Source organism: Thamnophis sirtalis, unplaced genomic scaffold, assembly GCF_051295495.1.
Source record: "Thamnophis sirtalis isolate CommonGarterSnake01/CBP01778 unplaced genomic scaffold, rThaSir2_p1.2 scaffold_10, whole genome shotgun sequence".
Lineage (NCBI taxonomy): Eukaryota > Metazoa > Chordata > Lepidosauria > Squamata > Natricidae > Thamnophis > Thamnophis sirtalis.
Genome location: NW_028261390.1, coordinates 8,390,563 through 8,418,337, shown reverse-complemented (window position 1 = coordinate 8,418,337; position 27,775 = coordinate 8,390,563). Strand labels below are relative to the sequence as shown.

General features: G+C 48.5%; 1 protein-coding gene across 1 annotated transcript in view; it reads left to right on the top strand.

The window, feature by feature from the left end:
* ANTXR2 (ANTXR cell adhesion molecule 2) overlaps positions 1 to 27,775 on the top strand; it is a 170,424-nt gene that overhangs the window by 14,228 nt on the left and 128,421 nt on the right. Inside the window, exons 4-7 of the mRNA XM_087724004.1 lie at positions 12,601 to 12,682; positions 13,884 to 13,985; positions 14,108 to 14,176; positions 16,488 to 16,568. Coding sequence (XP_087580130.1) covers positions 12,601 to 12,682; positions 13,884 to 13,985; positions 14,108 to 14,176; positions 16,488 to 16,568 — 334 coding nt within the window. The remainder of the gene's footprint in view (positions 1 to 12,600; positions 12,683 to 13,883; positions 13,986 to 14,107; positions 14,177 to 16,487; positions 16,569 to 27,775) is intronic.

Sequence of the window (27,775 nt, the reverse complement as noted above, 5' to 3'; positions counted from 1 at the left end):
TGCTTGGGTGACTCCATCCAGCCACCTCATTCTCTGCCGTCCCCTTATGCTTCTTTTGCCCTCCATTGTTCCCAGCATGAGGTTCTTCTCCAGGGAGTCCTTCCTTCTCATTAGGTGGCCAAAGTCTTTGAGTTTCCTCTTCAGGATCTGGCCTTCTAAAGAGCGATCAGGGTTGATCTCCTCTAGGACTGACCAGTTTGATGGCCTTGCAGTCCAAGGGACTCGCAGGAGTCTTCTCCAGCACCAGAGTTCAAAGGCCTCCATTCTTTGGCGCTCAGCCTTTCTTATGGTCCAACCTTCACAGTCACCCATTGCAACCGGGGAAACCATAGCCTTGACTTTTGTTGGCAGGGTGAAGTCTCTGCTTTTTGGTATGCTGCCTAGATTTGCCATAGCTTTCCTCCCCAGGAACAAGCGCCTTTTAATTTCTAATGCCTGTTTTTAAATGCCATTAAATACTTTTTTTTAAGCAACAGAACTGTGAACATTTTCAGCAATTAGATTTATGCAGTTGCAATAATTGGATAAGTAGTGTTAGATCAAATTCAGGGCCTCTTAGTGATTATCTGTTTTCCTGACATACGAATGTTGAATGTTGAATTGCTATTTTGAGTATCTCCTTAAGGGCATTTAAAGTCAGATACCTCTGGCTCAGACTCATATACAGGTAATCCTGGATTTACCACCACAATTGAACCCAAAATTTCCCGCTGCTAAGCACAACAATTGTCAAGTGATTCCCCGTCCCCCCATTTTACAACCTTTCTTGCAACATTCGTTAAATGAATCACTGCAGCTGTTAAGCTATCCCGTTTTCCCAAAAATAAGACCTCCCTGGATAATAAGCACAATCGGGCGTTTGAGTGCATGCACTAAAATAAGCCTTCCCCCGAAAATAAGCTGACCAGTGTGCTGGAGCTGACATATCTGCCCTCAGATATGGCTCCGCGTACCACCTGTGGCATCTATGGCGTAGGTTAGCTTTGGCGATGTAGATAATTGTCTTGGTTTGGCTGGGTGGGAACAACGCCCCATTCGCGGGGTGCTGGCAGTACGTGAAGCCACGCCCTCTCCAGTCCACGGATAAATCCTCTCTCCACAGAACCGGTCCCTGGTGCCAAAAAGGTTGTGGGGAGGGGGAGGCCCCCACTGCTCTAGATGCTGAGTCACGTAGAATCATTCGTGGCACGACAAAACCGCGGTCCACTAAAGCGCGCCCGATTAAAGCGCGTACCTGACGTCATCAGCAGCGCGACAAATACCACCGCGGAGAAAAAAGGGCGCTTTAAAAAGCGCTTTTAAAGCAAGCCGATTCACGAAAAGGTAAGGGTTAGGTTTAGGTTTAGGGTTAGGGTTAGGGTTAGGTTTAGGGTTACGTTAAGCGTTAGGGTTAGGTTTAGGGTTAGGTTAAGGGTTAGCGTTAGGTTTAGTGTTAGGTTAAGGGTTAGGTTTAGAGTTAGGTTTAGGGTTAGGTTAAGGGTTAGGTTTAGGGTTAGGTTTAGGGTTAGGTTTGGGGGGGTTAGGGTAAGGTTTTCGCGTTAATTTTAACTTTACCGCTCACAGCGTGATGTTTTCGTCGCGCTGTGATGACGTCAGGTACGCGCTTTCGTCGACCGCGCTTTAGTCTACCGCGGTTTTGTGGTGAAACCCAATCATTCGCGGGAGCTGCTAACGTATTAATTGGGAGAGAGCCACGTGCCTCCTTCTCCAGTTCCGACATCGAGAACGAAGGACTTGGCGCCACGAGCATTAAGTAGGGGCTTGGAAGGAAGACAAGCAGCGTGAAAACTGTGAGGGATAAAAATGCGGCATTGCTTGAAAGGCAGAGGTGTGAGATGCTGCTGCATATGTTCCACCGCGATGTTCTATTTGTAGCTGTGAAGCAGCCTCCCAAGTTGCCGTCAACGGATTGTCTTCCTTTGCTTTGGTCTCGGATGCTAAGCGGGTTGCGCAAACCTTCCAGATTTCGTTGGGTTATTACAAGATAGCCGAGCTCTGCAGAAGTTGGGTGTTTGCCTTCGCTGTAGCAAACCATCACCTATTCCGCTGTGCAAATGTCTGCTTTTTATTGTTTAAATATGTTTGGATGTGTACGCGATGACTTCCAGCGACGGAGAAAGGATTCAGAATTGAGCGAGGGGTGGGTGGGTGGGCGGGCGGCGGCAACGAAGAAAGGTTTTGTGTTCAGGAAAGAGTCCAGAAACGAGCATCCACCATAGAGCGGATGGTGAAGAAACATACACGGCGGCCTCACAACTCTGTGCCGTAAGCCCTTGGGTTCAGTGTCAAGGCGTTGCAGCACATGGTTTCATCATTTTTATTTTCCCCATTGCCATTTGGACTGGATGTCTGCAACAGGAAATAACAGATTTCATTATATTTTACCCTGTTCTGCTGAAGCTGTATGTTGCCACCGATTGCAATATACATTATAGTTTCCTCTAGACCAGGGGTGTCAAACAAGGGGTGGGCTTCAGAAAATTTAGCACGGGGTTCTCTGCCTGGTTGCTGGGGTTTCACCGACAAATGCGCGCTTGACAAAACCCTGCCGACAAAACCGCGGCGAGAAAACTGCGAGGTCGAAATCACGCCGATGAATGCACACAGAAGCGCGCCGACGAATGCGTGCCGACGAAAGCGCGCCATACGAAAACAACGTAATAACCCTAACCCTAACCCTAACTTAAATCGCGCTTTTGTGGGCGCGTTTTTGTTGGCGCGTTGTGGGCGCGTTTATGACATCACAGTGTTCTCGCTGTGGTTTTATCGGCGCACTATTGTTGTACGCGCATTTGTTGGGTCACGGTTGCTGGGTGGGTGTGACAATGGTGGATGTGGCCAACTCGGCCTCTTGCACCATGGTGGAGGTAGGGGGGAGTTTTGCCTTTCCCGGGCTCCGGAGGTTTTTTCGAGCCTCCGGGAGGGAGAAGGCTCTGGAGGCTGGAAACGGGTGCATTTCTGACCTTCCCGAACTTCTGGTGGGCCTATTTTTCACCCTTCCCCAAGCCGCTGCATGGGACCAGCACTTACCTGCATCCAAAACATGCTGCGTGGGGACTCCAGGGAGGGGCGGGGTGGGTGGGGCCAGCCAGAAGTGAGATTTGGGGGTTCTCCGAACTGCACAGAATCTTAGCTAGAGGTTCTCCTGAACCCCTGCGAATCCCCAGTAGCCCATCCCTGTGTCAAACTCAATTTCATTGAGGACTGCATCAGGGCTGTGGTTGACCTTGGGGGTGAGGGGAAGAGTTGGGGTGGCTGACTGGGTGGGCATAGCCAGATTGACGTCACTCCCCAAACTGCTGGCATGTTTCCTCTTCCTACGGGGTAAACTGGGCCAACACGAAGTGGGTCGGCCCCTTACATTTTCCAGGGTGGCCGTGCTCACAGGCCAGATCCGAACACATTGTGGGTCGTATCTGGCCCACGGGCCTTGAGTTTGACACCCCTGCTCTAGACTATTAAACAGGGGCTGCTCTAGACTGTTAAGACACGGACTGCTCTGGACTGTTAGACACGGGTTTAGTGGAGATGTCCCACATTTATTAAAACATACTTTCAATGCAAAGGAAGCATCCACTGTTTCTGGCACATTCTTACCAGCCCTAGCGCCACTGGGCCTGCTGCTCTTTTGGCAGCTGCCAGTAAGAGAAGGGGTGCGGTAGCTAGGATTTGAGGGCGCGGCATCCACTGGCAGGTGCAAGTGGGATGCGTGGAGCATCTCCCCCCCCCGAAAATGGCCGGTCTCTGCTGCGCATGCAGTTAAATATTTTAGGGAAGGGTTTATTTTTGGGGAGGGCTTATTTTAGTGCATGCACTCAAAAGCCCGATTGGGCTTATTATCCGGGGTGTGTGTGTGTCTTATTTTTGTTGAAACCTGATGTTTTCTGGAATATTTTCAGTTCTCCCTTTTCATTTGCAAGTTTTAATGCATCCCCTTCACCTTCTTTTTCCCAGTTCCCCAATGAAACCCATTTTCACTTGCTAGAAGGAAGTAGGGATTGACTTTTTCTCTGTTTCGATAGTTTTCTGGGTTTATTGAGCATCTGGCCTATTGATTTTTCTCTCGTCTTTTTTATTTTGAACATATTGAAAGAAGTTCTTTTTGTTACATTTGGCGTCTCACCCCATGCCGTTCTCAGCTTTACCTTCCTTGCCTGTCTTTAGTTCTGATTTCAAGTTAGTTTTGATCTACCTGTAAGGTTTTTTTTTTTTTGTGTGTGTGTGTGGTCTCTCGTCTTTTTCCACCTTGGTTTTTTTTCTTTAAAAGCACCGTTTTTTGCTGAAGAATCTAAATAGCCTTCTGGAAAATATACATCTTTCCTCATTTGTCTGTTTAGATTTAGAGAAACTTATCAATCATGATACAATTCCACACTTGTATCTCAAAATAAGAAAAATTACAAGAGAAATAACCAAGGTTTGTAGTTCAAAACATTGTCAGTGTTCATGTGTTCAACATCAGCCTAAAGGCTCAGTCTTGGAGTTAAGAAAACTGATGTAGATGAGTGAAAAGAACACATTATGAAGTCTCTGTGTGCCTTCCGCTCCAGAAAATAGGAGTGTTGTAAGATTAAGCTTCATTGGTTGGTTTAAACAAAGATAAGCAACTTTTATTTTTCTTCTACACTTTCTTCATTTCCTTCACTCAAACAGCAGCCACCGTTGGTGATCCCCCACTTCCCTCACCACCACCACATCCTTCCTCCTCCTCCTGCTGTCACCTTCCTCCTCCTTCTCCTCTTCTTCTCCACCTCTTCCTCTCCTCCTACTTTCCATGTCCCCTCCTCCTGCCTTCCCTGTCTCCTTCCTTCTCCTCTTCCTCCACCTCCTCTTCCTATCCCCCCTTCTCACCCCTTCCCTGTTCTCTTTCTCCTTCTCCCCCTCCTTTCCCTGTCCTCCTCCTCTCTGTCCCCCTCTTCCTCTCCCTGTTCCCCTCCTCCTCTTCCTCCCTGTTCCCCTCCTCCTCTTCTCCCTGTTCCTCTCTTCCTCCTCTTCTCTTCCTTGTCCCTCTCTTCCTCCTCTTTTCCCTGTCCTCCGCTCTTCTTCTTTCCCTGTCCTCTCATCCTCTCCCTGTCTCTCTCCCCTCCTCTTCTCTTCCTTGTCCCTGATCTCCCCTACTCCTCCCTTCTCTGTTCTCCTCCTGCTCTCCCTCCCTGTTCCCCTCCTGCTCCTCTTCTCCCCGTCCCTCTCTTCCTCCTCTTCTCTTCCTTGTCTCTTTCCGCCAACTCCTTTCCCTCCTCCTTTCCCTGTCCTCTCATCCTCTCCCTGTCTCTTTCTCTCTCTCCTCCTCCTCCTCTCTTCCTTGTCCCCCTCCTCCTCCTGCTCCTCCTTTCCCTCTCCTCCTCTTCCTCCTTCCTTGTCCCTCTCCTCCTCCTTTCCCTGTCTTCCCCCTCCTCTCCTTGTCTCTCTCTACTCTTTTTCCTCTTCTCTTCCTTATCTCTCTCCTCCTCCTGCTCCTCCAGCTCTTCCTCCTTTCCCCCTCTTCTCATCCCTCTTCTTCCCTGTTCCCCTTCTCCTCCTCCTCGTCTCCCTGTCTCCTTTTCCTCCTCTTCCTTGTCCCTCTGCTCCTCCTCCATTCCCTGTCCCTCTCCTCCTCTTCTTCCTTCCTGTCCCTCTCTTCTGCCTCTTCCTTGTCCCTCTGCTCCTCCTCCATTCCCTGTCCCTCTCCTCCTCTTCTTCCTCCCCGTCCCTCTCTTCTGCCTCTTCCTTGTCCCACTGCTCCTCCTGCTCTTCCTTCTCCTCCTCCTCCTCCTGTTCCAGAGCATTACAACCCAGATGGTAATCTCCTCTTTTCTTTTCTTTTTTTACCCGTGGAATCCACTGTGTTTTTTCCTTGTACTCATTCGGCTCCACAGTTGAAGCGTAGGGCTGCAGGTGTCAAAAAGTGCGGGGAGGTCTCCGTTCTATGCTGGATAAATAAAACTGAACTGATTGTACGAGAGCTATTTTTCGCATTGCAAAATCTGGTTTCGGGGGGGGGGGGAAGAAAAAAAGAACGCAACCCTGGAACTTGATTTGTCATTTGTTTCTTGGCAGAAGAACTGCCAGAGCCTGCGGACAGTCTGCCAGACATCCCCTGGCAACCGGAGAGCGTCTGCTTGGTAATCGGCATTCGTACATAATCAGTTTCAGGTTGTTTTCAATAGACGCCGAGTGTAAAATATTTTGGATTAAACAGATTGCATTGACTTTATGTAACTTGTTCAGCTGCCATCTATAGCGCACAGCATGTCTTCGGCTGCAACCAGAACGGGGAGTACAGATTTAAATGGCTCCTGCAAGGGGGGTTTTCTCCATAGTGAGGGGGAGGAGTATCCAGCATGGGTTGACTTTATCCTCTCGTTGATTGGACTGAGTCATCAGAGCTCTTGGTATAAGCCTCTGGTCCACCAGGCTCCGCCCAGTTTTAGACTCAGTCCACTCAAATGGACAGTTGACCATCCTAGATCTCCAACAGGTCGAAGATATTCAAGAAAGAAAAGGAAGGAAAATTCCAGTGTCTCCCTCCTACAGCATCCCAGGCGAGCTGGCAACTCCCGGGACTGTAAGGATCGGCCAAAAGCCCCTCAGCGGGCAGCCCGCCGCCCAGGCTTCTGAGTGAGAAAAGCAACACTCAGACAGGAATTTGCCGGGTGAGCAGGAGACAGAGGGCAGAAGCCTCTGGCAGGCACGCCCGGCTGCAAGGACGCCAGCAGCGCCGGAGACTTCCCCAAGAGCCGCGGATCGTGAGAAGGGACAGGCTAGGACGGCGCGGAGCCCCCCCGCCCCCTGGAAGGGAGCCTTGCAAACGCGGAGCGCCCGCCCCATTGGTACGTGACCCACCTCATTGGAGGGGGCTCACGGGCAAAGCAAGGACTCCAGCGGCATGGGAAGTGAAGAAAACGGCAGCAGCGCAGCTCTTCGGAGCACAAGCCGCCCAGCCAGAATATTCAAAAGGGGCGCCTTCATCTCCTGGCAAAGGCGCCATCTTGAAGCCATAAGGGACCATGTGTTCCAAGATGGCGGCGCCCAGAGGCAACAGGAGACTGGCAGGACACAGGTACTGGCAACAACAGCCGGCAGTCCCACCAGGTTAGTGACCACCCCTCAGGCGGCCCAGAGAAGGGGGGGGAGGAAAGGCAGAGACGAAAAGAAGCACCTCTCCCCCAGCGCCGAGCTGGAAACAGGCGGGGGGGGGGGAGGAAAGGCAGAGACAAAAAGAAGCACCTCTCCCCCAGGGCAGAGCTGAAAGCAGGGGGGGGGGAGTCACAAACCTCCCAAGCCATCTAAATAAGAAAGGAGGAGGCATTAAAGACTGGAACAGATTTGCAAGAGGGCAAGTGGCCTCAAATCCATCCCATGCCAGGGAAAGAAAGAAAGGCTCCTGGAGGCCCCACAGCAGGTGGGACTGCAGGGGAGACAACCATTTGCAGGCAAGAATCCCCTTTGACACCCCTAGTCCTTGGGGTCTCCCTCAGAGGTGGCAATCCCCCTCCCCCATGCTGCCTCCCTGAGATCAGCCTCTGCCACCCCCCCCCCCCCAGACAGGCAAGGGGCCCCAGCCAGCAAGCACCACAGGGGCCCCCAATTTTCAGACATAATGATGAAGGGCTTCCAGCAATGCCTGACATTGCTGCAGCAGCCTCAAATGCTGCCTCAGTGGCATCCTCTCCTAGGATACCTGAAGGGCTGGAAACCCAGGGGAAGGACAGCTTAGTTCCTCAGCCTTATCATGGGAGGAGAGTGAGCTGGATTGTGAGGAGGGGGAAGTCAGGGAGGATGACCTATCCAATGACATAGGCTTGCCCCCCCCCCAAGCTGACCTTCACCGGGTTGTTCCAGCCTTTGTTATATTAATCACTCCTTTTTAAGGGTTAAGCAGCCGCCAGGCTTGGGAACAGAGCAGCAGAGGCACCGCCTCAGCAGCAGGGGGTTTTCTGCAGAAACCAGGTTTGAGGAGCAGGCCATTGAGACCGACACAGTGCCAACTCCCAGGGCCTTTCTTGAATCGGTCAAGTGCCAAGGGGCCATTCCCATGCTCACATCCACAGACAAGGTCTTTTCAATGTGGATCAAGACATGGAGGGGGTGCTATCCCACCCACCAGGGGCGCCTCGGCTTTGGCTCTGCAACACCCCTGATTCTGCCAGGGGAACCTGAGCAGGCTCTGACGTGGGAAGACAGGAAGGCAGGCCTCACCCTCCGAAGAGGCATCAGGCAGCCGCCTGGGCGGTGAAGGCCGCCATCACCGCCTCATTGTTCAACAGGTCTCCTCTGCTCTGGCTGCAGGAGCTGCAACAACGCATCCCCATTACCGAGGTCAGAGCGCACCAGGACATCAATAAGCTGGGGGCGGTCATCCAATCTGTGGCAGATGCCTCATTGTCTGCACCCAGGCTTGCCTCCAGGGCAATTGTTCCACTGTTGCATCTCGCAGGCTGCTGTGGCTGAGACAGTGGCAGGCAGAGGTTCACCACAGGTGGCGCCTAGCATCCACTCCTTTCACAGGAGATGTCCCTTTTGGACCCGCTCTGGACCCCTATCTGGTCGAAAATAAGGACTAGAGGAAGTATCTCCCCACAGCCCCTAAGAGAGGACAGTTCAGGACGGTGCCTTACTCCAGACGGCCCTGTTCCCGGGGACAAGACTTCAGGTCCTCCTTCTGGGGTTAGGATCCCTTCAGGGGTTCAGGGGCGGGGTACTCAGGTGCCAGGCATTACGAGGAGGCTCTTCCGGCAGGCAGAGATGCCAAGATAGGCAGCAGAGGGGCAGGCAGCAGAAGCGGCCCTTCCGAGGGAGCGGAGGATGTGGCGGGGGGGATGCCCCTCCCGCAAAAACTAAGGCCAGAACCGAGTCACCCCCCCCTAGGGGGGCGGTTGGCATACTTCACCGACTGCTGCGACCGTGCCTCATCAGATAAATAGGTTCAGAACACCATGAGGCACAGTCCGGCTCTGGAACTCCTGTCTAAACCCCTGGGGTTTTTCCAGAGCTGCCCGGTTTCAAATAACCCGGCACGGAGATTACTGATGCAGCTATACAACTCCTGCTGGACATGGAGCCATCCAGCCAGTGCCTCTAGACAGCAGGGCCAAGGGCATTACACCATCCCTTTCGGAATCCCCAAGACATCGGGGATGGAGGGCAATTCTGGATCTGAAGTGGCGGGACCGCTTCAATCGTTACAGGAGGTTCAAAATACATTCCCTCCACTCCATCTTGGAGGGAATCAGACAGGGAGACTTCCGCACTTTTATAGACCCCACAGAGGCCTATTTACACATTCCCATCACTAGGGATTACAGGAGGTTTCTCACGTTCAGCTACCTGGGGCAGCACTCCCATAACCAGGCCTTGCCCTTCGGCCGGTATCCCTCCCCGCAAGACTTCACCAAGGTAATGGCTGCCTTAGCAGCGAGCTGGAGGCAGATTCCAGTTAGGATTCTAGGCCACCTAGATGACCTCCTCATACAGTCATCCTTTGAAGGGGCATTAGGGGATCTAGATATCACCTTGCCATTCCTGAGGGAGCACGGGTTCTCGGGGAATCCGGTTAAAAGCCAATTCTACCCTTCCACTAGGCTCATTCACCTAGGGGCTCTGATAGACTCAGTGGCAGGTAAGATATTCCTGTCACCCAAAAGACAGTGCTCGCTAAGACGACTAGTCATCCAGGTAATCAAGGGAGACAGGGTGCCTTTAGCCACATGGTCTAGATGGTTAGGCACCAGGGTTTCAGCCTTTGGCATTATTCCTTGGGCCCGTCTCTACATCAGAGACATACAAGGGTTCCCTTGCCATTCCAGCAAAGGCACAGGAGCTACTCCCAGGCCAGGGTTCTTCTCCCGGCAATAGTCCCACGCTCACTGATCGGGTGGACGTCCCCGGCGATAACCAAGGGCGAATTCTTCAGAACGCCAGACCGGATGACGGTAGCCACAGGTGCCAACCTGTTCGGAGGGTGGGGGGCGCCCACCTAGAAGACCAGATAGTGCAGGGACAGTGAACCCCCCCACAGACAATATTGCACCCAAGGCCCACTTCAACAGACGGGGGGACCAAGTCGAAGGCCCTCATGAGGGAGGCCAAAAGGCCGGGTCAGTGGGCCGTATGGAATGTTCTCTCCTTAAGGGCGGAACATATAGCGGGGGGGACACAACATCAGAGCCAATGGCTCAGCCGGGCAGAAGTGGACAACTCGGAGTGGAGATTGCACCCGGTGATCTTCAGAGAGGCGATGGACCACCTCAGCCACCCGGAAGTCGAGCTATTTGCCACCCCCCCCCCAAACACCCAGCTCCCAAGGTTTACGCCAGGTACCAAAGCCTGGGGTCAGAAGGGGCAATAGCAGTTAGACTTATCTACCGCTTCATAGGGCTTTCAGCCTCTCTGGGCGGTTTGCAGAGTCAGCATGTCGCCCTCAACAACAATCCGGGTCCTCATTTTGCCCACCTTGGAAGGATGGAAGGTTCCTGGCCCGTGGCCTCGGGGACTGCTCTACGCTTACTCACCCTTGCCCCGGATTCCCAGGGTCATCCAAAAATTCTGTGGGAGGGGGCGGAGCTGGTACTGGTTGCCCCCTATTGGCCCAGGAGACCATGGTTGGCAGACCTTCAGTCGCTATTGGGGGACAGAGTGCAGAGGATTCCTCAGGATAGGCTCTCCCTCAGGCAGGGGTCACTGGAACACCCGGAACCCCTATGGCTCCAATTGACCACTTGGTGGTTGAGCGGAGCATCCTGAAGGAGGAAAGACTTCCATCAGGGGGATAGAGCCCTTAGTGCTCAGATTTCTTCAGGCAGGCCTGGACAAGGGGTTAGACCCTAACACGTTTAGGAGACAAGTCTCGGCCATTTCTCAGCGCTTCTATGGGGTAGAGCCCAGGCACTCAGTCAACAACCTTTAGCAAGTCAGTTTCTGAAGGGGGCATCCAACCTCACACCACTCAGGATACACAGGTGCCCCTCCTGGGTCTTGCATAAAGGGCTGGACGCTTTAAGGGGGCCCATTTGAACCATTGCGAACAATGTCTCTAAAGTTTTTAACCCTTAAGGTGGTTCTCCTAGTGGCCATCAAATCTGCCAGGCGGACATCACAGCTGCAGGGCCTGTCCATGGAGGACGACCTATGCATCTTTCACCAGGACAGAGAGGTGCCGCGGCTGGACCCTTCTTTCATTCCTAAGGTGGGTTCATGTTTCCACAAATTACAGGACCTGGGCATGCCCAATTTCTGTCTGGACCCTGCTCACCCCCTAGAGAAGAAGTGGCACACCTTAGATAGAACCTGCCCAAAAAGAAAGTCCGAGGCCCGGTTGGTCTCCTACCATCTGTGGTCTCTGGGTAAAAAGGTGACTTCCACCACAATAGGCAGGTGGTGAGGACCTGCATTGCTACAGCCTACCAATCCCAGGGCATGCAGGCACCAAGCCCCATCACAGCACATTCCACACAAAGTGCAGCCACCTTGGCATCCTGGGCTACACAGGCCTCATTGGCGGAGACATGTAGGGCAGCCGCAGGGTCTTCTTCCTCACCCTTCGTGAGGAACTACAAGCTGGACACCTTTGCCTCGGTGGAGGCTTTGCTTGAGCGCAGGGTACTACAGGCTGTCCACAGGGCAAGGGAGACATCTCACCAGGCTTAATTTGGCCAGGGGTCTTCAACTTATTACCCACCCTAGGGACGTTGGCTTTGGTACGTCCCATGCTGGATACTCCTCCCCCTCACTATGGAGAAAGGGCGTTGGTACTTACCTGATACGCCTCTTCTCATAGTGGGGGGGGGAGTATCCAGACCCCCCCTGTCATGGTAGGGTAACATTTACTAGGTTGTAGGTTGTAATAACATGACCAAAGTAGGATTCAATAAAAAGTAGAAACCTTAACAAGGTCTGGAGTGGATGGTTCAACGAGTCGGATAGAGTTCTTCGTCTACAAACTGGGCGGAGCCTGGTGGACCAGAGGCTTATACCAAGAGCTCTGATGACTCAGTCCAATCAACGAGAGGATAAAGTCAACCCATGCTGGATACTCCCCCCCCCACTATGAGAAGAGGCGTATCAGGTAAGTACCAACGCCCTTTCCCCCCCTCCCCTCTAGTCTACTTTTCCAATTGTGGGAGAGAGGGATAAAACAGAGCGTGATTCGGAAATGTGAAGTCCGAATTCCATCAGCCGGCCAATGTCGACTGGCAACTACCCGGAGGAGGGCCTTCTCGGTGGCTGCTCCGACCCTCTGGAACGAACTCCCCGTGGAGATTCGTACCCTTACCACCCTCCAGGCCTTCCGCATAGCCCTTAAAACCTGGCTGTTCCGACAGGCCTGGGGCTAAAGACTTGCAACCCCACTCGAATGCTATGACTGTTGTGTTTTTTTTAACGGTGTATGGTTTTCATGTTTGTAACTTGTCTGTTTTTCCCCTCCCTTGAATTGTGAGCCGCCCTGAGTCCCCTCAGGGAAAAGGGCGGCATACAAATAAAGTAAAATCAAAAATCAAAATCAAGTCTGCAGATTTCTCCGTATCTTATTTGTTTGCTCCAAAGATCTACCAAGCTACTAGGAACTGAGTTAACGCCAGTAATTTTAAGAAACCTTTTCATGATTTTCCCCCTTATTTTTAGGCAAAAAATTCAGAGGGGTATTGAAGATTTACAGAATGTTAAGCCAGGAGGTGAAACGTATATGCACGAAGGATTACAAAAAGTAAGTTCTCTGCATTTTCTGTAATTGGAGAGGCAGCATAGTTGACTGCCGTTTGAGAACTTTCAACCTTTTGAATCGTTTTTTAAAAAAATGATAGTATTTCTAACCTGCTTTGCTCCTGAAGAATTCTGGGCAGCACACAGGATGGTGATGCTTCTGCCCTGGAAAGCTCTTTTATATAAAATAATGCAAATGCACACATGGATAAACGCACAAAGAACTGTGACTCATAGAGCAGAAAAAACAGAGTTGAAAGGGACCTTGGAGGTCCTCTAGTCCAACCCCCTGCATAGGCAGGAAACCCTATACCACTTCAGACAAATGGTTATCCAACCTCTTCTTAAAAACTTCCAGTGTTGGAGCATTCCCAACTTCTGGAGGCCAGTCGTACCACTGATTAATCGTTCTCACTGTCAGGAAATTTCTCCTTAGTTCTAGGTTGCTTCTCTCCTTGACTAGTTTCCATCCATTGTTTCTTGTCTTGACTTTAGAGTGTTGACCCCCCCCCCCCTCTTACTTGTGGCATCCCCTCAAATACTGGAACACTGCTATCATGTCATCCCTAGTCAGGAGTGAGCTGCTGGGGGTTCGCAGGGGTTTGGGAGAACCTCTAGCTAAGATTCTATGCAGTTCGGAGAACCCCTAAATACCACTAGTGGCTGGCCCTGCCCACCTCATCCCGCTCTTCCCAGATGTCCCCACATAGCCCGTTTTGGATGCAAAGGTGAGCACAGAGGCTCGGGGAGGGCGAAAAAAGGGCCACAAAGAATCACTCCATGAATTGAAGAAATATTTCATGGCTAACAAAAGTAAAAGCAAATGCTTTCTTGAAATGGGTTGTTCACGAACCGGTAGCAGAAATCGTGGATGGCCACGCCCACCCATCCTCACTCTACAGCATTCCATTTAGTCCCTTTTTTCGCCAAAAGCACATGCGCGGAGGTGGGAGCTCACATTTGCGACCTGGTAGGGAAGGTAAGTGTATACCCCCCCCCCCCCCCTGCTTCCAGTGGTTACTAAACAAACGATTGTAAGTTAAGAACTACCTGTATATCTTTCACACTGACATTAAACATACAAATTTGGGTGCCGCTTGATGAACTCTTAACTCCTTTCCAGTCACCATTTCTGTCCTCTATTTCTTGCCATTCTTCACTTCCAAATGCAACTGTAAGAGCACAAATTCTGTTGTTTTTTCCAGGCCAATGACCAGATTGCAAAAGCACAAGGGTCCAGTAGTGTGATCATTGCCTTGACAGATGGAAAATTGGAAGGCTTGATTCCACTGTATGCGAAAAAAGAGGTGAGGGTTGAAGTGCAGCAGCATTTCCTGTTGAGTTCAACATTTGCATATGCTTGTTATTTTTTGGTGGTGGGGGCAAACGTAGATATAACTCTTCCCCCTTTCTATTCTCTCTGCTACAGGCAGAAAGTGCTAGGTCCATGGGAGCTCGGGTTTACTGCGTTGGAGTCCTCAATTTTAATCAAGAGCAGGTAAGGTTCCTCCGTCTTAAAAATTTGAGAGTCTGCATATCAAAATGAAAAAAAAAAAAATATCCGGCAAAGGTGCTTTCTTATTTGAGAAATTTGTCAGAGTTTGTTGCAAAAATCACTTCCTAAAAGCACACACAGCTAACCGATTCAGCAAGTTTCATTAACTTTTTTATATACACAATAACAAATGAGTAAATATACAATACCAATAGCTGATTCTTCCAACGTGGTAGAGAGTTACTGGCCAAAAACACAAGGAAGAGGAAGAGAATGTGTTTCTTTTAGTTTCGGTTCAGAACTAAGCCACACCCAGACTCCAAACTGTTTCAGCTCCCATTGGCTGACCTTGTTACTAAGCCTTATTCATTGGCTGACCTTGTTACCATGTCTCTGCCGGTTCATGAATATTCTGACAAAATTTCCTTGGACGAGGAGACCCAAATTCTTTAGTAGCCTCATGTTGCAGTGAAGAAGGACTTGCATTCAATTTCACAACTACTATGATTGTTGGCCGAGCTGGGACAAAAATAGCCATTGAAACCTGGGAAACGGGCCTCTTGACAGTCAATTGGAGTGCTGAATTATCACCAGCCTATCAGATACTTAGGAGCCGAGGGTGCAGGGGCACAAGGAAACAGTACTCAGTCATTAACATCCTAATTAACAACTAAAAGCTAAAAACAACCACGAACTATACAAATACAATGGGTAGAATAGTCCATTGTACTCTGGTATGTGTGTGAGAGAGAGAGGTTCCCAGTTGATGGTCACCAATATGAGCTTAGAAAAATAAACATTTGTTCCTAGCGACCGATTCAGATTGGCTCCTGCAGAAATTTGAGTTTGATCCTAGGTAGAGGCGGATATTTCTCTCTCAGGGCACACTGTGAATATATCTGCTGAACAAAACTCCGCATTGGCGACAGGAAGGGCATCTGGCCATGAAAACACTCTGCTAGCTGCATTCAATTTCCCAGACTCCACCCCGCAAGGGATGATGGGGTCGTTACATGAAGATGATGACTTAAAATGGGTGGAAAATCCTACCATCATTGCTTTGTGAATTGCTGCCAAATTTCAGAGGTATAATTTATTTGGTGTGTGTGTGTGTGTGTGTGTGTGTGTGTGTGTGTGTGTGTGTTCCAGGATATACAGTCAGGTCCACTCATACAACTAAGAGGCACATAGATTATGACCTGCAACTAGCCCGTCCCTCTGTTATTCGTTCAGCGTGTAACATGTAGTTTGACCCTTAGCCCGAAGCTCCTGTTTCTGCTAAATTTGGATAATTTACTTGGGTTCAACATTGTTTTGATTGTTTGGCTGCTCTCCGATGCCTTGCATCATACTCTTTCTTAATGGAGTTGGAGAGAAACATGGATAACATAATGGTTAGTTTGCTTTCAAAGAAAGGAACCAGCGGATTCAGTGAAAACCATTGTGTAAATTAAACTGCTCCTTGGAGGTTTTTTTGGTGACCTTTCATAGCTGGGTGTTCTGACTCAGCCTTTGCAAAAACAAGGAACAGACTCCTTGTCACAAAGAAACCGCTCTTTATTTACCTCTTGCGAATTAATTGCATTCACCAACTGAAAAAGGTCCTTCAAGGAGTTAACCGCAGTAACAGACCTTATCAGTTCATGATGATCGTGACGATAATTGCAAGGCTGTGAGCTCCCAGCTGAAAGGCTGCAAATTAAGTTCTGGCAAGTAGCCTCTGAGGCATGAAGCAAAATCTTCAGAAATCCGAACTGTTGTCTCCTACAACCACCACTCCCCTTTCCAGCCAGGGAAGGGACATTCAGGTCTATGTGTTCCTTGCTTCCCGAGTTGACCCCTTGTCCTCCGTTGCTCACCTCTCCTAACTGCTCTGCGCAAACGTGCATCTGGAACAGGCCCCAGCGATTCTTCCTCCTCACTCATATCAGCCTCCAAAGGCAGCTGGGAAATGCCGGACGGTCCTGGCTCTATCTCTGTGTCCGATGCAGAGCATCCACCAGAGCCTTTCCCAGACTCCAGAACTAACCCACATTGCTCCCCAACCTCCTCATCATTTAGAGTCTGCCGCTGGCTCCGCTGGCAGCTGGCAGGCCGCAACACTGGGAATTTTCCTTGACATTGTGTTTAGTTTGGTTTGCTGCGGGAATAAGAAAAATTACAATTAGCAAACAGAATTTTGTCTATACCTGTGGTTTTCTCTAAGCCGTGCATTTCCCTGTCCTTTGCTAAATCCTGGGTGTGCGTGTCTTGTCCAGCTGTGCCTAAAGGTTGGTAGTCCTCATCTGTGTTGCATTTGTGCTTACTTCCCTAGCTGGAAAGCATTGCAGATTCAAAGGATCAAGTCTTCCCAGTAAGAGAAGGATTTCAAGCTCTCCGAGGGATAATTAATTCGGTGAGTATTTGAAAAAGTGCCTCTTGTTTAATTTGCAAAGTTTGTTATTTTTTTTTTAATTTTCGCAGCTATTTCATTTTTGTCTTAAGGATGGGTTCCCTGGCCTTTCTTACCTTCAATGCTTTCTTGTGGAATCGGTTGATTTTGAACAAATTAAAATTGCTTTGTTGCACAATCAAGCATCTAGAGGTTTTCTGAGAGATGAATAGAAAACTGGCTTTTCAAATGTTCCTGAGCGACTGCTCCCGAAATTCCTTACCAATGGGACATGATTGTTAGATCTCCTGGCAGTCACAATTTAGTAGGCAATCTGTTCACCTTTAAGGATTGATTGGTGGTAGAAGAGAGAAGAGTTTTCTCCTGTTAGAAGCAGGGTGGATTTGATTTAAATGAAGTTGATTTAAATCGCGATTTAAAGCATGATTTAAATCACTAGTAAAAAGGCTTGATTGAAATCAGCTTGGTGGCTCAGGGGCTAAGACGCTGTGCTTGTCGATCAGAAAGGTCGGCAGTTCGGCAGTTCGAATCCCTAGCGCCGCTTAATGGAGTGAGCTCCCGTTACTTGTCCCAGCTTCTGCCAACCTAACAGTTCGAAAGCATGTAAAAATGCAAGTAGAAAAATAGGAACCACCTTTGGTGGGAAGGTAACAGCATTCCGTGCGCCTTCGGTGTTTAGTCATGCCGGCCACATGACCACATAGACGTCTTCCCGATTGTGCTTGCTCTTCGGCTTTGAAATGGAGATGATCACCACCCCCTAGAGTTGGGAACGACTAGCACATGTGTGCAAGGGGAACCTTTACCTTTACCGTTATTGAATTGGAGCCAGATACCACGAATTGGACTTTGATTGTTTGTGGCGATGTAATGATTCTAAGCTTATGATGCACTTAATTCTTCCCCCTAGCTCTGTTTGTTCTTCTCCTATAGATCTCCATTCATAGGAAGGGAGCTGAGATAGATTCATATTTTTGAGCGAGTTAGTATGAGAAGATATATGACTCTGTGCATGGTATTTCCCTTGGAGAGCTTCACATGTTTCTATTTTAGGGAACTTATTTTGGAATGTAACTATACTGGCAGGGTTTGATTCCTAAAAAGGATTGTTCAATAAGAGCCTACCGGCTTGTTTAATGGTTTTTGTGTAGATGAATTACGTCTTTAAATTACACTTCAACTGGGAACAACTGTATTGATGGAGTTCGTTTCCTTAAAGAAAAGTGCAGTGTGAAAGCTTTGTGGAACCGTTTAACTCTGCATATTTATTTCTGTGCTGCAATAAATACACAACTCTCCATTAAGGGAAGATATATGCTGCGGCAAATGTAAATGCATTAAATTTGAATGAGAATGTTTGGAAAATATTTGCTAATGAATTCGTTTTGGGTTGTTCATTGTGGATTAAAGGATTTGAGTCAAATGCTTATAGCTGCCAGTTCAGCTGGTACATCAAGACATGGTTTTACATCAGCTGTGAGCCAGGAATTGCTGCTATACAGGTAGTGTTCTGACCCAGGCTTCCTGAGAGCATGAAGACAACTCCTTGTCCCGACAAAAAACCCTTTAATTGACGCAAATTCTGCTCATTTACATCCAGAAAAGTCTTTCAAGGGGGTATTTACAGTCACAGACCTTATCTGGCTTGGAGAGCTGCCAGCCGATATCTGCAAAACTTGGCAAGGAGTCTCGGAGAGTCACGAACCAATTAAGTGAACTAATGGTCTCCTGCAAACTCCACTCCCCTTTCGCTCCTCTTTTATTTCCTCTGGGAGGGGCCATTCATCGTCCACCTGTGGCCTTACTTACTCCCAAGTCAACCCTGTTCTTTAGCTGTTCCCTTCCTCTGGCAACTCTGCGCATGCGCATACTGGGAACAGGCTCCAGCTGTTCTTCTGCCTCATTGATGTCTGACTCTGAAGGCAGCTGATCACTGGCATACGGCCCTGCGCAAAGCTCACACATGAGCGAACTGGCAGTAGTGCTGGCCGGAACCCACCCCTGCCCTGTAGTTATATCATGTTGTTTTACTTTAATCTGGGGCCTTGCCTTGGATTATATATATATATAAAATTGGAGGTGTCTTGGCGACGTTTCAATGAAGTCTCATTCGTCATCTTCAGGCTTCATGCTTCCAGGAGCAATGTAAAGGAAGAAACACCCGAGATCTCACATTGCTCCTAGAAGCACGAAGCCTGAAGATGACGAATGAGACTTCGTCGAAACGTCACCAAGACACCTCCAATTTTACGTGGGAGAAAACCCAAATAACCAAAGACCTACATGCATGCATGCATGCATGTATATATTATTATGCCATTTTGTTATCTTGTGAAAAACGGGCAAACTCATATCTTGTGGAATTATTTTTGATTTTTGGCTGTAGAAAAAGCAAATCGATAATGATGAGAGCAGGATCTGATTATTCTGAATAGAGAAAGCTTTATCTGGACAAACGCAGCCGAGTGGAACACCAATAGATCATATCTGCTGCAGTTGAATTGCAAGTAACCTTTAGCCGAGTTTTCTGCTGCCGTTAACGTCTCCCAAGTTTACAAAACTTTCACGCGAACGCAGACCTGTCAAAATAAATACAAGCGGAAAGTTGACGGGCCTGCGGAAAAAAAATGCCGAAGTACCGCTAGAATATCTAGGCCACGAAAATGTGCCCGATCACTACATATGACCATTTTATTATTTTTTGTGTGCATGTGTTTGTACACTTTAAGGTTTTTTTTTTTTTTAGGGAGTTGTGACAGTTCCAAATGTTGCAATTGTTGAACCTTGAAATATGACTCACAGCTGTAACTGGGTGGCGAAAGAAGATAATCTTGGAAAATACTTTATTTTCACTTTATTGTGTAGGAAAAAAAGTTGAATTTCTTATGCAAAGTTTAGGTAGTATGAGCGGGATCAAGTAGAGCTAATGAGGTTACGTCAGAGGTGGTATTCAGCCAGCCAACTCTGGCACGCACGCATGCGTAGCAAAGCTGAACTGGGTCTATGGCTCGTAGGCCCACAGAGAGGGGTCTGTGTGCCACCTGTAACACATGTGCATAGGCTTGCCATCACGGCTCTAGAAAAAGTGCAGAGAAGAGCAACTGGGATGATGAGGGGGCTGGAGGCTAAAACATACTATGAACTGCGCATGGCTAGTCTAGAGAAGAAAAGGGGTTCACTGACAAATGCACGCTCGACAAAAGCGCGCCAACAAAACCGCGGGGAGAAAACCACGAGTTCGAAATCAGGCCGACGAATGAGCGCAGAAGCACGCCGACAACAGTGCGCCGACCGAAGCGCGCTCTAAACCTAACCCTAAAGGTAACCCTAAACCTAACCCTAAAGGTAACCCTAAAGGTAACCCTAAACCTAACCCTGAACCTAACCCTGAACCTAACCTTAACCCTAGCCCTAACCCTCACCCTAACCCTCACCCTAACCCTAACCCTAACCCTAAACCTAACCCTTACCCTAACCCTAAAGGTAACCCTAAACCTAACCCTGAACCTAACCCTGAACCTAACCTTAACCCTAGCTCTAACCCTCACCCTAACCCTCACCCTCACCCTAACCCTAAACCTAAACCTAAACCTAACCCTTACCCTAACCCTCACCCTAACCCTCACGCTAACCCTAACCCTAACCCTTACCCTTACCCTAACCCTAACCCTAACCCTTACCTTAACCTTAATCGCGCTTCTGTCGGCGCTCTTTTGTCCACGCACCTTTGTGGGCGTGCTGTCGACGTCGCGGTTTTATTGCCGCGGTTTTGTCGGCGCGCTGTTGTCGGGCGCGCATTTGTCGGGTCACAAAGAAAAGGACCAGGGGAGACAGATACCAATGTTCCAATATTTGAGGGGCTGCCACAGAGGAGGGAGTCAAGCTATTTTCCAAGGCACTTGAAAGCCAGGTATGGAATAATGGATGGAAACTAAACAAGGAGAGATTCAACCTAGAAATAAGGAGGAACTTTCTGAGAGTGAGAACAATCAACCCAATGGAACAGAAGTTGCCTTCGGAAGTCGTGGGAGTTTCATCCCTGGAAGCTTTCAAGAAGAGACTGGACTTCCCTCTGTCAGAAATGGCATTGGGTCTCCTGCTTGGGCTGGATGACCTACAGAGTCCCTTCCAACTCTGTTAATCTGTTAAAGAGAAGTAGTCCTCCAGATGGGTACAATCACTGTTATTATCCTGCAGATACAATCGGCTTGTAGCTAACCACCGAGACCTAAGATCTTGCTTGTCATTTTTTTTAGCTTGATTTGTGTATGGTTTGCCGCCTGAGTGGTCAGCTCTCAGTTCTTGGTGGTTGCATCCTGTTATGTCAGCCTTCTCCTGCCCACCCAAGCATCCTTCAGAAATGGGGACTGGAGCTGGCAGAATGCTTTGCAGTGATGTTGGCTGAAGATTTCTGGGTGTCACACGGAACTGTCTTCTCACCCATCCCCTCAGGAGCTGGGTATGCATGGGAATCAAAACATTTTAGAGACTCAAGCCTTTCCCCCCCCCTGTGTCAATCTAAATGACCACCAGTAAATTAACGTCAGGCTCCCAAAAATAGCAAAACCAAAGCCACAGAAAGACAAGTTGTCATGTGTTCAAAATTCGGACGCTTGGCAACGGGCTCATATTTATGATGGTTGCAAGCTAACTCATTGCCCGCTGTCTGGAGTTCGATCCTGACCAGTTCAAAGTTGACTCAGCCTTCTATCCTTCCTCTATTACATCGCTGTATGTATGTATGTATGTATGTATGTATGTATGTATGTATGTATCTATCTATCTATCTATCTATCTATCTATCTATCTATCTATCTATCTATCTATCTATCTATCTATCTATCTATCTATCTATCTATCTATCTAATCTATCTAATCTATCTAATCTATCTAATCTATCTAATCTATCTATGAGCCATGGTGGCACAGTGGTTAGAGTGCAGTACTGCAGGCTACTTCTGTTGACTGCCGGCTGCCTGCAGTTTGGCAGTTCGAATCTCACCAGGTTCAAGGTTAACTCATCCTTCCATCCTTCCCAGGTGGGTAAAATAAGGGCTCAGATTGTTGGGGGAAATAGGCTGACTCTGAAAACTGCTTAGAGAAGGCTGGAAAGCTCTGTGAAGCGGTATATAAGTCTTAAATGCTATTGCTATTGCTATTGCTATTACACTGCTATATCTATCTATCTATCTATCTATCTATCTATCTATCTATCTATCTATCTATCTATCTATCTATCATCTATCTATCTATCTATCTATCTATCTATCTATCTATCTATCTATCTATCATCTATCTATCTATCTATCTATGAGTCACAGTGGCACAGTGGTTAGAGTGCAGTACTGCAGGCTACTTCTGCTGACTGCTGGCTGCCTGCAGTTTGGCAGTTCGAATCTCACCAGGTTCAAGGTTGACTCATCCTTCCATCCTTCCCAGGTGGGTAAAATGAGGGCTCAGATTGTTGGGGGAAATAGGCTGACTCTGAAAACTGCTTAGAGAGGGCTGGAAAGTAACGTGAAGCAGTATACAAGTCTAAGTGCTATTGCTATTTCACATTGCTTTCTTAATCATTACATTTATACACCATTGGTGCAGGGGGTGGGTTGCTGCCGGCGTTACTTCCGGTTCACTGCACGTGCTGCAGTTGCTTGTAAAATGTTCTACGAATGTGCAGAACGTTAAAAAAAAGGACAAAAGCCATGCCGGCAAAGCCAGCGGCGACCGGAAAACCGGTTTGGAGGTGTGGCCAGCCTGTGTCGCGGCCGGTTCTGCGACCCACACCAACAAACCACTATTGCTTTGCCCGAACTGGTGCAAACTGGCAGCAGCCCACCTCTGCATTGGTCCTTCCAAGATGTGACAATGCCAATACATCTTGAAGACACAATGTAGGGGAAGATGGCTCTAAAAATACCCCAGGTATGCATTAAGATGCACATTAGGTAAAGCAAAAAGTTTCCCCTTGCACATATGTGCTAGACTCTAGGGGTCGGTGCTCACCTCCGTTTCAAAGCCGAAGAGCCAGCGCTGTCCGAAGACGTCTCTGTGATCATGTGGCTGGCATGACTAAATGCTGAAGGCGCACGGAATGCTGTTACCTTCCCACCACAGATAGTCCCTATTTTTCTACTTGCCTTTTTTACATGCTTTCGAACTGCTAGGTTGGCAGAAGCTGGGACGAGTAACGGGAGCTCACTCCGTTAAGCAGCGCTAGGGATTCGAACCGCTGAACTGCCAATCGTTCTGATCGAGAAGCTCAGCGTCTTAGCCACTGAGCCACCGTGTCCCTAATTCTTTTAGGAAGCCCTCTACTCCAAGTGCGGCCGAGCAGAAAATACAGGCTTTTTGCAAAGGGCCAGAAAAAGTCGATCCTTACCAAGTGCTCTTGATTTTATAAAACAAAATTAAAAAAAAAAAACTCTCCATTAACAGAAACCATCTGATTAATTCCAAATGCCCTTAATTGGGATGTTTCCTTGAAGGAGAAGACAGGAGGAGTGGGGGAAGCACCATATTTACATTTTGCTTGTTGTAGAAAGAATCAGGAAATGAGCCATGAAGAGTTTCGACAGTCCGAGAAGGAAAGAAAGAGACAAATAAAGGGGAGGTGTACGGGACCGAGCGTTGAAGGGAAATTATTCCGATTACATCAGTCCGTTTTTATTTTAAAAATCCACATGGAATAGCCTAACGCCTGAGCTGCTTTCGGCTCTTGCGATTTGCAGCAAACTTGTTAAGGCTTTCCGTGCACTGAGCAGGAATGGGGGAATAGCAGAGAATAGGGGCGGGGTGTATGTGTGTGTGAGGAGGGGAAGAAAGTGGAGATTGTTTAGTTGTTAAAGCAGCCCAATGGCCTGGAAATGAAGCATTTCTTTCTTCCTAGCCTTCAGGACTGTGCAGGGCTTAATTTGACATCCACTGACATATTACAAGTCTTATAAGGTTCTGGTGTTCAGATGGCCGCTTAAGAACGGGGAGACTTTGCGGATAAGTTTCCAGGTTCTCTTGGCTCGGCTTCGGGTTGATTCCCTCCGGGCCACACGCATACACTTGAACGGTGATTTGGAGAGGACTTGTCAGATACCCTAAATTGCGATCGCTTTCATTACATAACCAATCCGATCGACTCTCGTAACAAGCCCAGCTCCAGACGTGTATCCGCCCCCTATTTTTCCATAACCACATTCATTCTCTCCTTTCTTCAGCCCTTCAAAGGTGTCCTGATCAGAAGTGGGTTGTCCCCATTTCGGCCCGGATTGGACAAACCAGTAGTGGTGGCGGTGGGAGGCTCTGGCCGCCCACCTGGATGCTTCTGCGCATGCGCTGAGGTGTCCCACACGCGAGCGAACCCATAGTAAAAATAATGGAAACCCATCCCTGGTTCTGATCTAGGCTTTTGAGAGCATGAAGCAGACCTCCTTGTCCCAATAAAATAAAACCTCTTTTATTAATTGACTGTGAATTCTGCTCATTCACATCCAGCAAAGTCTTTCAAGGGAGGATTTACAGTCACAGACCTTATCTGCAGAGGTGGTATTCAGCGAGTTTTGTCAGGTTCTGGAGAACCGGTAGCAGAAATTTTGAGAGTGGGGAGGGAATGGCGATTTTGCAGTATCCTTCCCCTGCCATGCCCACAAACCCACGCCCACAGAACTGGTAGTAAACATTTTTGAATCCCACCACTGCTTATTTGGCTTGGAGAGCTGCCAGGCCGATATCTGCAAAACTTGGCAAGGAGTCTCGGAGAGTCACGAACCAATTAAGCGAACTAATTGTCTCCTGCAAACTTCACTCCCCTTTCGCTCCTCTTTTATTTCCTCTGGGAGGGGCCATTCACCGTCCACCTGTGGCCTTACTCCCGAGTCGACCCCTGTTCTTTAGCTGTTCCCTTCCTCTGGCAACGCTGCGCATGAGCACACTGGGAACAGGCTCCAGCTGTTCTTCTGCCCCACTGATGTCTGACTCTGAAGGCAGCTGATAACTGGCATACAGCTCTGACCCCCTCTCTGCCTCCAACACAGAGCCCTCATCAGAGCCTTCCTCACCCTCCAGGACTGGCCCATGTTCTTCCCCAACCTCCTCGCTGTCCGAATCTGCTGCCAGATCCGGTGCCCGCTGGCGGGCCACAACAAAAGGCTTAATCTAAGCTCGAATTCCACGTGGTCCCTGGAAACTTTCAGTGCTGGGACTCCTTTGTGTCTCTCATAAGTGGAGAATATACTGTAGGTATTCTTGGCCTGAATTGAGATGTTCCTTCAGCTTTCATAATAACAGAGTTGGAAAGGACTTGGAGGTCTTCTACACCAACACACCATCTCTTCTTGAAAATCTCCAATGCCAGAAGACCCACAATTTCTGGAGGCAAGTCGTTCCACTGATTAATTGTCCTATTGGGAGGTTTCTCCTTAGAGTAGGTGGCTTCTCTCCTTGACACTGCTATCATGTTTCCTCTAGTCCTTCTTTTCATTAAACTAGGCGTAGCCAATTCCTGCAATCTTTCTTCATATGTTTTTAGCCTCCAGTCCCCTAAGCGTCTTTGCTGCTCTTTGCTTTCTAGAACCTCCACATCTTTTTAACAGCTTGCTTCGTTTCCTGCAAATATTTCATTCTCAGGTTAGTTAACCTGAGTAGTAGGGAGCAAGAAGCTGGCTCTGTAAACCACTCAGAGAGAGCTGTAGGGCACCGTGAAGCGGTATATGTTGCTATTGCTAGTACGTGCTTTACTTATCTGTGACGTTTCTACCTTGTTCTTCCTTGGTGCAATCATGGAGCCGTTTACACAGGATTTCCAGAAGAAGTTACAAAGGCCTTAGAACCTCAAGCAATTTCTGTACGTGGGCTCAAATAAGGGATCTTCTAAGACAGTCCCATGACAAACGCATTAGCAGAACATGCTTTGCTGGTGCCATTATTCCATTTTCTTCTTCTTCTGCCAGTGGTGTGTATTCTTTGTGTAAACTACTTGGGTAGTTTGCATAATGTTTGCGTTCGGAGTAACCAAATACAACTCTATTATTCTATTACTTTGTTTTGCTTTAACCTGGGCTGATCTTCCTCCAATCCCTGTTTTGTTAAGTTCTCCATGACTGCAACTTTAATCAGAAAACCAGATGCATTAAAAGGGGAACATGAATTTATCCTAATGTATATTTGGTGCTGCCTCGGTCTCTTTCTCTGTCTCTCTGTCTGTCTCTCTGTCTCTGTCTCTCCCTCTCCCCCCCCTCTCTCTGTCTTATGTCATTCCCCTTTTGAATGCTTGTGTTTTCAAGTTGAATCTGACAGCCGGAACATCTCAGAATGTCTTCATCAAAGCTTAAGTTTCTTAGAAACCACTTTTGAAGGAAGTGATCACAATTCATAGCTGCACATGGGCTGCATATGCCGAGGGCTTTGCGCTCCTGAATATTTCCATGTAGCGAAGGGCACAGAGCATTCTTAAAAGTGGCAGCATTTTACATCGGCTATGTGTTAAATCAGTAGCGATACAGGCAATAAAAACGTTTTCTTAAATATTGATTCGAAGGAGTCTCTTTCAAACTAAGCTAAACTCCAGGTAGCCAATTGGGCATACAGGTAATTCTTGACTTACGACCGGTTGCTTTGCAACTGCTGAAAGTTTTAACAGACTTACCTAGGCACTATTTACGACTCAGATTCAAATTCTGATTGTTGTCTTCTCCCCATGATCAGATGGTTGCCCTTCGGGTCTCAGCAACTGGCTCATATTTGTGGCTATTTGCAGCGTCTTGTGGTTGTGTGATTGTGTTTTGCGAGGGGGATTTTGCTGAAAATCAGCAGTCATTTTTCGGCATTTTTCTAGGATAGGAGTATCAAACTCGATTTCATTGAAGGCCACATCAGGGTTGTGTTTGAACCCATGCTGGGCAGGGCCAGCTAGACATCACTCATGGCGGGGCTCCTGTGGTGGCCTGTGCACTCTGCCAGCGAAAACGGGCTCCTGAGTTCCATTTTCAGCCCCGATGGCTTCCTGCAACCACCTGCCAGCGAAAATGGCGCTCTGGGCAGCCGCCTTGGCCCTTGTGAGCCCTCTTTTTCCTGGCAGAGGTACCGCAGGCCGGTACTTTGTGGTTTCCAGAGCAGCTCCATGGGCCAGATCTAAGCACCCCACGGGCCGGATCCACCCCTCGGGCCTTGAGTTTGACACCCTGTCCTAGGAGGTAGGATAGGGCTTCCCACAGCATGATATGTTGAAAAATATTTTATGAGCGGAATCCGATACGCTGCCAATCTTTAGAAGAAACAGTACCATTGCCAAATCTCTGTGTCCGGTGTAGATTACTTCTGAGGTAGAAGTCTTTGTGTTATTAATCCACAATGAAAATCCAAAAACAAGGGTGAAATGCTATCGGTTCAGACCGGTTCACCAGAACCGGTAGTTAAAAAAAAAATGCTATTGGTTCGCGCGAACCGGTATTTCCGATGATCTGCTGTGACGCACGGTTTATATTAGCTAGAATCATTGGATTCCCTGCTTTCTAGCTAATCTAAATCGCCTAGCACAGCGGATTCTCCCCCCCTCGCTGTTTAACTTACCTTGGTAGCGGGCTCATCCCGTTTTAACGCTCTGCACATGTGCGGAGGTGGCGTGTGTGAGTGAAGCTACCGAACCGGTAGCAAAGGTAAGTTGATTTCACCCCCGTCGAAAGAAATATTAAATATTAGGAATGTCTACAAAAATTTATGCCCGTCCCGTTATTCTTAAGCCGAGATGGTCTGAATATTTTCTGCCTCACCTTGAATATCTAAGCGGGGTTCTTTTGAAATTAGCGCCAACTGGAGGCCCTTTTCATTCATGGACAGTTTCCCCCGTTGCTTTCAATGGCCAAATTAAATTGAAATGGATATTTGTGTCTCTTTTTGGGTGATGGAGGGAGATCCAGCTATACTTGTACTTGTACTTGACGCCTCTTCACCCATCGTGGGTATAGGCGACTTCCATGGAGATTTGACGCCACTGTTTTCGGTCCTGTGCTAGGGTTGTCAGGTGGTGCAGCCAGTCGCTGGTAGCGAGAAGGGCCTGCTTCCCTGTTTGTAGCAATGTTTGCACATTGAGGCAACCGATATTGTTTAGCCCTAAAAAGGGCTGATTGGAATGGATACGGCGATCCATGGAAGCTGTTTCGGCTGGATATACCCAAGGGGGCGCCAGTCCCAAGGGTCGACAGAGCCCGATTGGTGGGAACGGG